The 10,832-nt window shown below is 41.4% G+C and overlaps 1 protein-coding gene across 1 annotated transcript; it reads right to left on the reverse strand.

Annotated features, from left to right (window-relative positions):
- Positions 1 to 109: 109 nt before the first annotated feature.
- LOC149168585 (uncharacterized) lies at positions 110 to 4,978 on the reverse strand. The gene is made up of 4 exons (XM_089424929.1): positions 3,435 to 4,978; positions 2,299 to 3,263; positions 1,633 to 2,217; positions 110 to 1,392 (listed from the first exon to the last, which is right to left on the reverse strand). The coding sequence occupies exons 1-4, from the start codon at positions 4,976 to 4,978 to the stop codon at positions 110 to 112; spliced, it is 4,377 nt and encodes a 1,458-aa protein (XP_089281055.1).
- Positions 4,979 to 10,832: the final 5,854 nt, after the last annotated feature.

The following is a 10,832-nucleotide window of genomic DNA, read 5'->3' on the forward strand; positions in this document are numbered from 1 at the left end:
GGAGCGCCGGTTTGAGTTCTATGCATGGTGTGCTTTGCCTGAGAACAGTAGTTGACTTTTAATTCTTTTCATTCTTATAATATACGGCTGCCGCCTTAATTCCATTTTATTACAGGAAGAGAAATACTCTTTTTGGAGAGAGTGATTTGGGAATTTTTGGAAAAAGGCTAAGATGCATGTTGGCATAACAAAGAATTTGAAGATTCTGGGTTTTGCGGGTTGAGGTCTGCATCACTATTTTGTACGCCTCTGAGGGAGTGTAGGTGCCTTTTGGTAGATAACCCCAGCGAAGGATATCATTTCCTTCGTCCTGTCTGATATTTCTTTTCCTAAGCTCCTTCTCCAGCTGCTCAGCGTCTTGAAGGCTTGTGTTGTGGATTAGCTGATTTCCTTGTTTCCATTTTCTGAAGCCATTCTCCGTTTCCTGTAACCAGAACTGTTGAATTTTTTCTTGCTGCTGCTCCTGCCTGTTGAATTCTGGAGCTGGGTGCAGAATACTGTTGAGCTTAGGCATTTGGTTCCATGCATCTGTCCAAAATCTTGCCATTCTGCCATTCCTCACTTCCCAGAAGCTATGCGTTTGAATTAAGTGGAAGTGCTGTTTTGTTGCATTCCATATGAGCGAGCCTTTGACACTGGGCGTGAACCTGATTAGCTCCTCCTGAGGTCTGTTGTTGGCATATTTGGCTATCCATAGTTTGACCCAGGGCTTTTCTGGATTAGTGACCCATTGCCACCAAATTTTGGCGCTCATGATGGAGTTGCTATGCTCTGGATCTCTCAGACCAATGCCACCTTTGTCTTTGGGAGTGCAGACAGTGGCCCATTTTACTAGTGCCCATTTACGGTTGGTTTCCGAGCCACCCCAAAGGAAACCACGCTGGAGATTTCTTATTCTTTTTGTCACCCACTTTGGCGCTGCAAGGACTGAGAATAGATAGAGAGGCATAGCCTGGAGGACCGACTTGATGAGCACGACCCGACTGGCTAAATTTAAAGATCTATAAGTCCAGAGGTTAAGGCGAGTCTCGAGTTTTTCAAGGAGAGAACGCCAAGAGGTATGCTTTATGGCTGATACTGTTAGAGGGGCTCCAAGGTAATTGGAGGGGAGGGAGGCAGATGGAAAGCCCAATATGCGGGTAACAGCTGTCTTGACAGAGGGAGGAGTGTGAAAGAAAAAAATCTGCGACTTGGAGCAGTTGACATTAGTACCAGAGGCTTCGGAAAAATCAGAAAGCAGGGATTTGAAGCAGGAGGCTTCCTGGACAGAAGGGTAGCCAAAAAGCATAGTGTCGTCAACAAATTGCTGATGGGAATTAGCAGGGGTGTTGTGAACAGACAGGCCTTTCAACTTACGAGAATGGAGGGCATTTTTTATGTGACGCCCTAGACCTTCAGCCATGAGAACAAAGAGGAAGGGGGATAGGGGGTCCCCTTGCCTTATTCCTCGGGAAGGTTTAAAGGGGCGGGAGGGAATGCCATTCACAAGGATAGAGAAGTGCGTAGAGGTAATTAGACTCATGATCCATCGGACCCACATGGAACAAAATCCGAAGGCTGTAAGCATTTGCTGAATGTAAGTCCAGCTGAGTTTATCAAAAGCTTTAGAGAGATCTAGTTTGAGAATCATACCTGCCTGCTTGGTTTGCTTGAGGGAGTGTATTATCTCGTGTGTGAGGAGAATTCCGTCCATGATCTGTCGCCCTTCCACGTACCCTGACTGTTCCGGAGAGATAAGCAGGGGTAGGATGGGCTTTAACCGATTCGCAATCACTTTAGATATAACTTTGTAAATGACATTACAAAGAGCGATCGGCCTATACTTATCAGGTGTAATTGACTCTTCCTCTTTAGGGATGAGAGCGATGAAGGTTGAGTTTAAAGAGGGAAGCAGCCAGTGGAGAGCTCTTGATTCTTCTACAATTTTCCATACCTCTTGCTTTATCAGCTCCCAGAAGGTGTGAAAGAAAGTGGTGGTAAAACCATCCGGGCCAGGGGCTTTTCCTTCCTTGAGCTGAGCCATTGCTTCATCCACCTCTTGAGACAGAATGGGGCGAAGGAGAATTTCATTGTGCTCCTCCGTGATGATCCTTGGCACATTTTTAGTTATTTTCTCAATAGCTTGACTTCTGTCTCCTTCAGGCTCCCGATGGACCTGATTGAAGTGATTGAGGAATTCCTCCTCAATTTCCTCGTGCTTCTCTACTCTTATCCCCCCTTGTTTTTGGATGTAGGGAATGCTGTTGTGCATTCTTCTCTGAACAGTGGTTCTATGGAAGAATTTGGTATTTCGCTCACCTTCCTTCAGCCATCTGATTCTGGACTTCTGCTTCCAATATATTTCCTCCTGTTTCCTCCTTTCCTCTAGTTGATTGTGGATGCGTTGTTCCTGTTCCAGAGTTTCTTCAGTGTGCCCCTTTGTGGTAACCCTTTGCTGAAGTTCCATTAGTTCCCTGTGTAGTTCTTGCTGTGCTGTAAATATGTTGCCAAAGGTTTCTCTGTTCCACCTCTTTAGTTGATTTTTTAAAAATCTGAGTTTCTGTTGGAATTGATACATCTTTGATCCTTCCGGCGGGTTGAAGGATGTCCATGTAGTCTTGACAAAGTCTTTAAACGAGGGATGCGAGAGCCAGAATTCTTCGAAGCGGAATGGTCTTCTGGTCAGGTTGCCTGGTCTTTGCCAGTGGAGGGCAATTGGCCAGTGATCCGATCCCGTGTGAGGAAGAATAGCTGCCGAGAGATCTCCGCCAAGGTGAACCGCATTGTCTGATATTAGGAAGCGATCCAATTTGGATGCAATTTGGTGCTTGCCTGCTCTGCGATTGCTCCATGTGAAAGTTCCATTGCAGAACGGCATATCTATGAGGGAGGTGTTCTGAATGAAATCCTTGAAGTGGGAGTTTTCTTGTTCCATTCTATTTCTGCCCCCAGTCTTCTCCTCTAGCTTGGTGATCATGTTAAAGTCCCCTCCTATTATCCAGAGCGGGTGCCTTCTATTGTTATTCAAGACCTCTATGGTATCAAGAAGAGCCATTTTACTTGCTGTATCCTGCGGGAAATATACATTTGAGAGGTTTCCATGGATGTTCGTACCTAGGATGTGAAACTCAGCCTGGATGAGGTGATGAGAGGCGTGAAAATCTGAAAGAGCTATAGCTTGAGTACTCCATGCTATAGCCAACCCTCCTGAAGCTCCAGAGGCATCCACCGCGACCGATCGACAACCTGGCCAAGCCTTGGAGAGAATGCTGCCTAACGTTGTGCTGTTACATTTGGTTTCTTGGAGAAAGCACATTTGCGGCTTTTCCATTTTAATCATGTTTTTTAACATTCTGAGTTTTCCTGGGCTATTGAGCCCTCTTACATTCCATGATACCAGCTTCATGGGTTAACTATTGAGGGAGGGTTTGTAGTACTTCGTCAGCTTAGCATACCTGCCCGAGTCCACCAGGATTTTCCCGATCTCGATCGTTCGCTGAAGATCCGTCTTTCTTCCTCTCTTCTTGGTGTCTTTTGGGGGTAAGCTTCCGTCCCATAGGCTGCCTGGCTGTATGCCTAGTTGATGCTGATTGAAGGCCCTGGAGATGACCACTTCCAGCTTGTTGAGTTGATTCTCTGGTATACTATCATATGCTTTCTTTTTGCATGCTATTTCCAGCTCTATAATGTCTAAACCAGTCACATCTATGCTTTCTGGTTCCTCTTCCATTTGTTGCACTTGATTGCTTTCCTCCGTATTGATCTCTGAGTTTTGTGGGGGATCTAGATTTCCGTCAACTTCCATTTCCTTGCCTTTCCCTTCCGTTTCCTTCTGACTATTAATGAGGATTACAGGAGTTATAATGGGAGATTGAGGTTTGGATGAGGAGGCTGTTGGAGGGGGGGGAGGGGAGGAAGATGAGGGAGGGGCTGGGGTAGTCTCAGGAAACAAGGGATGCTCATCAGAGGCATTCGCGAGTATTTCAAAGCTGTTCTTTGTGGCTGGGCCATGGGCAGGATTTTGCTGGGGTTTAATCCCATTAGAGGGTTTCTTGTGCGCACGCCGTCGACTGGGGGCTTTTGTGAAGCCGTCCTGGATTGGGGCTTCTGATGGGCTAGGAGTATTGGCTTTGGCATTCAGCGGACAGTCCCGGAAGAGATGCCCAAGAGCGTGGCATTTCCTGCAACGGAAGGGGACATGCTCATAATCCAGGGGTTGGACCCATTCTTCATCAAAGTGAGAGAGATTTACCGATTTTGGCAAAGCTTCATTTAGTCGCATGAAGACGCATATGCGGGCATAAGAGATATACCTGCGCGATTTTGTTTCTTCTGTTGTTCTGATATATTCCCCTAATCCATTTCCTATGTCTTTGAGAATGTCCTCATCCCAATATTCATCCGGGAGTGAGTACATTCGAATCCAGACTGGCGCCCATGTGAGATCTTCCTTGTCCGGGTTAAATCTTGGTATCCATTCCCTCAGATACAGTCCCGCCGAGTTAAAAAAATAGGGCCCTGATCCCAGGATTCTGTATTTGTCTTCTAAACAGACAAAGATAGCAGTAAAGAAGCCTTTCGGCCCTAGCTGCAGGGTGACGTCTCCTTTGGGTTTCCACTTCGCCGCAATCCATCCATATAGGGCTCTTTCCGTCGGCCAGAACCCTATGAACTTCCCAATGAGGGCATGATCCCGCATGTATTCTATTCTTTTTTCAATCTTGTGTCCCGGCAGCTCTATTCTGGGTCTTTCTTTGGCTATCGGCTTGCATGTGGTCGAAGATGCTCTCGGAGCTTCCTCAGGTTTCTCCCCATTGCCTTGAGCAGTACTGGCCTTATCCTTCCCTCCTTCTTTTCCTTTGTTTCCCTGCTGATACCTATGCTCTTGATTCACTGTCTCCCTGTCGATGGATCCGAAAACAATATCCTGTTCAGGACCGTGCAGCGAGATATTTGCGCTGGGGGAGGGCTCTGACGCCCTCCCCTGCGGGGTTGCCATTTTCCTTCCCTAGTACCCTGCAACGCTGCCGCGCAACAGGTTTCCTGGTTCGGTTCTTGAGTGGATCCAGAGGGTTTCAGTCTGCGCCGTCACAGAGTCTTTCAGAACCCTAATCGCTTCGCTCTCCAGCTTAGAAGTCTTGTTAAAGATGAAGGCTCGAAACATTTCTATTTTTGCAGATTCTGAGTTGGTTATGAAACAAGTGGAAGGTGCTTATCAAACAAAGGATGTAAGAATGAGAGCATACAGAAATCTAGTGTCAGATATGTTGGAAAATTTTCAAGCATATTATTTCACTATCAAAACTAGAGACCAAAACTCCATTGCAGATTTAATTGATATTTCCACAAGTTTGTTTGACATTCCTATCCATTCTTCTGAAAAGTATGAGGTGGAAGTTCGTCATCGACCATCTATACCAGATAACATCACCAATTGGCAAGTCTTTGAAGATGATCAACAGGTAAAGAATTTCATTGAATTAAAAGAAGAATTTGAAAGCACTCAAGTGGATCAACAAAACATGTTGGTTGAATCAAAAGAGAATTCTAAAGTCTTACAATTAAAAAATAATTCAATACCAAAAGGTCTTATTCCTCTTGAGAAGTTATTCGATCAAAATGATGTGTTCAAATCCCCAAAGATACAGGATAATGAGGAGGAAGTAGAGAGCTGCAATTTAGGGACTTCAGTTGTACCTAAGATGATTAAAATCTCAAAGTTTCTTTCAGCTGATATGAAAGCCAAATATGTCGAGATGATGAAAAAGTTTGTTGATGTTTTTTCTTGGAGCTATGCTGATTAAAAAAAATATGATTCCTCTATTATTCAACATACTATTCCTATTAAAGAGAATGATAAACCTTTCAAACAAAAGTTAAGAAGAATTAATCCTCTTCTCATGCCATTAATTGAAAAGGAAATTAAGAAACTCTTTGATGCAAAAATCATTGTCCCAATAAGATTCTCAAATTGGCTTGCAAATTTGGTTCCAGTTAGGAAGAAGAATGGAGAGATCAGAATTTGTATTGACTTCAGAAATTTGAATAAGGCTTCATTGAAAGACAACTATCCTCTTCCCAAGATGGATTTAATTCTACAAAATATTGTTGGTTCACAAAGAATGTCTATGCTTGATGGCTTCTCAGGGTACAATCAAATTCTTGTGCATCCGGATGATCAAGAGAAGACAGCCTTCACAACACCATGGGGTACATTCATGTATGCCAAGATGCCTTTTGGTCTCATGAATGCAGGGGCCACCTTTCAAAGAGTGATGGATATTGCTTTTGCTGAAGAAAAGGATAAATCAGTGGTTGTTTATCTTGATGACATCACAGTTTTTTCAAAGAGAGAAGAAGATCATTTGAAGCACCTCGAAAGAATTCTGCTGAAATGTAGAAGGTTTGGTATTTCTCTTAATCCCACTAAAAGTATCTTTGCTTTAACATCAAGCAAGCTACTTGGTCATATTATTTCTAAAGAAGGAATTAGGACTGATCCTAATAGAGTTATTGCTATTGAAAAGCTAGATCTACCAAGAAGTAGGAAAGAGATCCAATCTTTCCTTAGAAAGGTGAATTTTGTTATGCACTTCATTCCTAATTTTGCTGAGATAGTCAAGGATATAACAAGGATGTTAAAGAAAGGAGTGGAATTTAAGTGGACAACTGAAGCAAAGAAATCCTTTGAGGAAATCAAGAAGGCACTTACACAAGAACAGTACTCATCAGTCTAGATTTCTCCAAAGAATTTCTTATTTTTACATTTGCTTCTGAAAATACAATTGCTGGAGTTTTGCTACAAAAAGGAATTCAAGGTACTGAACAACCTATTTCATTCTTTAGTAGGACATTATCAAATGCTAAACTGAAGTATAATATTCTAGAAAAGCAGGCATATGCCTTGGTGAAAGCTATAAAATATTTCGTAATCTATGTTCTACATTCTCATATTGTGGCATATGTCCCAAGTGCTGTAATAAAAGACATTCTAACACAAGTAGATCCATATTGTAAAAGGGGAAATGGATAGCCAAATTTCTAGAATATGACATTGACATCAAACCTACCCAATTGGTGAAGGGTCAAGGCTTGGAAAAGCTAATGACTCAGTCAAATATGGACTGTCTTGACATAAATGTGAATGCAGAAATCTCAGAAATTTTTGAAAGCGAGGAAGAATTGGTCCAAATCAATGAGAAATTCTTGATTTCAGAATGGTACAAGGATGTGGCTTTTGTTCTACAGCATAATAAAGTTCCTGCTAATTTAACAAAGTCCAAAGCAACATTTGTCAAGCTAAAGTCCTTAAGATATTTTGTATATGACCAAAACCTCTTTTGGAAAGATGTAGGAGGGATTTTGTTAAATTGTCTCCTTGAAGAAGAAGTTGATAGAGTTATTGAAGAATTTCATAAAGGCGATTGTGGTGGACACCATTATTGGAAATCTACTGCAAATAAGATCTTAAGAGCTAGATATTTTTGGCCAACTATGTTCAGAGACATTTACAAAAGGGTGGTTGCATGTCATGAATGTCAAATTTTTGAAGGAAGAAGAAAGTTTGTGCCTTTGCCTTTGGTTCCTGTATATGTGGAGTCGCCTTTCTAGCCATGGGGATTGGATTTTATTGGAGAAATTCATCCTCCTTCATCAGGACAGCATCGTTGGATTCTCACAGCAATGGATTACTTCACCAAATGGATAGAGGTGATTCCAACCAGGCAAGCTAATGATTCAATAATTATTTCTTTTCTAGAAAATAACATATTGTCTAGATTTGGTTGCCCAATGAAGATTATAACTGATAATGCTCAAGCTTTTAAGTCCAAGAAAATGATTAACTTTTGTCACCAATATCACATTACTCTTGGACACTCTACTGCTTACTATCTGCAAGGGAATGGTCTTGCTGAATCATCAAACTAAAGCATTGTAAGGATCATTAAAAAGGTGTTGCGAGTAAACAAGAAAGCTTGGCATTTGAAATTGAAGTATGCCTTGTGGGCTGATAGGATTTGTCCAAAGAGATCTATTGGCACTTCGCCATGTGAATTAGTGTATGGTGCTAAAGCTATATTTCCAACATCACTTGGAGTACCGATAATGAAACTAATACAAGGACTAGAAGAGGAACCAAATGCCATTAAAAGGAGAATCAATTAGCTGATAACCTTGTAGGAGAAGAGAAATGAAGTATATGATAGTCATCAACACGGTCAGAACAGAATCAAGAATACATTTGATAAAAATATCAAAGAAGTTAGTTTCCAGATCCATGACAAAGTGTTGAAATGGGAGGCCAGAATCGAAGAAAAAGACAAGCACGGTAAGTTTGAGAATTTGTGGAAAGGTCCTTATTAGATTGCTTCTTTCCATGGAAACAACACTTACATTCTGCAGGAAATTAATGGAGGATCATATGCTGGAGGACCTGTTAATGGTAGGTTCCTAAAGCATTATCAGTTTTGAAGTACTACCAATTACTCATAACATTGTATACATGTGTTTTATGAGTTTTTTGCTAATAAAGACAAGTTGAAACAGAAGGCTTAAGCCCGAGGTGAAGGCCCAAGAAGCTTAAAGGGAATGCTTGTCAAATAAATTTCTGTTTATCATAAGTGGATGAAGCACTAGAGCTGCAAGTTCTTAGTGTACCACAAGGGCACACTATCCCAAGTGGTGCCACTGTTATCACTAAAAAAAAAATTGGATAACTTGTATGGTTTCAAAGTTGTAAGTTAGTCTTGGTGAAGTCATTTCTATTGTTTGTTTAGGGAGTCTAAAACATAGGATAGATTCTTGTTCCCATTGTTAAATAACGTCAACAATTTCGTTTTAACTATCATTAGTCCCACATTAGTTCATAGGTGTCATGTGTTAATACTATTTTAAAGTTGGTATGCACTATGAAATCAACTAGGAGTTTTCATAGCGCAAACTCATAAAAATACACACTGTGCGCTACGAAAACAGGGATTCGTAACTAGGAGATTTCGTAGCGCAAAACCCAAAATTTGCACTGGATGCACTACAAAATCGGTGATTTGTGCCAGATCTTGTCTAACTATCTTTTCCATCAAAATCCGTTAATGTTTCATCACCATGTTTCAGTCCTTGAACCATGCCTATCAGATGTAGCCATTCATTCTCATCATTAGGTTTGTTAGATGTATTATACGCATTCTTTCAAATTTCAAAAAGTAAGGTGAGGTGAGTTAGTCTTGGTTTTTCCTGTGTTCCTTTCATGCATAAGAAGAAAATTGGCAAACTTAAGGATGGCACTCATTAGAACTTTTCGAAAGCTCAAGCGAGGCAGTTCTCAATTTCAAATTCAAGCGAGTAGTGTTCAAACCAATACAGTGTAGGTTTATCTTCAAGTTTCCTTGTAGGGATTTCATATGCATGTCTGAAGAAAGGAAAAATCACAGATCAGGCCAGTGTCTTAGAGCTGAGCCTGAAGTTTTAGATGTGCTCATGAGAAGCAGAGAAGTTGAACATGCATTCAAATAAGTGGGATGTTGGAGATTCTGTGAAAAACTTCAAGGTGGTCATGTTGAAGTAACCAAAGATTTTTCTTTCAATTTCATTGTTTTGAATTCAAGAGTTGGAGTGCTAGAAATTCCAATCTCTCCTGAGGTCATATCTGCAGTCACCAAGATACCAAGAGGCCAGGAAAGATGGTTTAAGAACTTTAAATTCGAAATGGCACCTTGCCAAGAATTTTTGAAGCCAAAATTCATAGGCTTGGACTTAACCAAATCAGTGCCCAGAAGTTATTGTTATAGACATTTTTGTGCCTTGCAGCTCCAAGCATGAAATTTCCATAAACCAAGGGCTCCTAAGTCCCTAAAAGTGTTGTTCTAACCCCTAAAGGAACAAGGTCAACAAATTACAGCTTCTCCCAGAAGTTCTCCACCAGAAACTGCTCAAAATAAGTCAAAACAGGATCATTTCAGCTGCTCCACTGGCTAGCTGCGTTGCATAGCACCTAAACACACTAGCTAGGTGTGTTGCAATGCACCTAAATGCACTATGAGGGTGCGTTGAGCGGGAAATGACAAATGGCAGTGCCATTCTGCGAGGTGGAAAGACAATGGAAGCTTCCAGAATCTTCTCCTATGACACTTGCCTCATTGAATTCGACCAAGGATGAGTAAGAGGCTTTTAGTCTCCAAGTGGAAGCAAGAACTGAAAGAGAGAAGACACTAATCAAATCACAAGATGACTCATCCTCCTTGCATACATCTATATATGGATCCCTCATCCCAGAGATCCAGAGGCTGGAATTTTGCACATTGTAAGGAATTGCTGTTGGTTTTGAGATAGATATCATAGTATTGGGTGATTTATGCTTTGTTGGAGGTGAAGAGGGGCTTCTTTGCTAGAAGGTTGATGCTGGGTCAGGAATCATCGGTTGTAACTCCTCCTGGATCTTCTTGTATATCAATAAAAACTATTTGAGTTTTTCCTCCATGCTTTTGTATCATTGATGCTTGTTACATTTGTATGGTTAGCTTAAATCTGATCCTAAGCTGTTTATGAATATAGATCCATGTCTTTGTATAGTTTTCTTCTTCTGTGATCTTACAGGTACTTGGTGAAGCTGGGCAAGTAAGGGAGCAGGTAGCTAGAAGCTGTCAAAGAAGAGAGGGATTGGATCAAAGGATTAGCGCAAGACACAGGTCAGTTCTTTCTATCCCCCTCTATCTTTAATTCATAAAGGAAATACAAAAGTAGTTTTCTCTGTTTGTTTCTAAGGCAGCTGTCACACCTTAGTGGAATAGAGCAGTTCTAAATAGACACCTTTCCTGGTAACAAAATGGCGACTCCGCTGGGGACGATTGTCTAAT

Source organism: Pinus tabuliformis, chromosome 4_2, assembly GCF_031772625.1.
Source record: "Pinus tabuliformis cultivar Carrire ecotype Pingquan chromosome 4_2, CPIR1, whole genome shotgun sequence".
NCBI classification, from domain to species: domain Eukaryota; kingdom Viridiplantae; phylum Streptophyta; class Pinopsida; order Pinales; family Pinaceae; genus Pinus; species Pinus tabuliformis.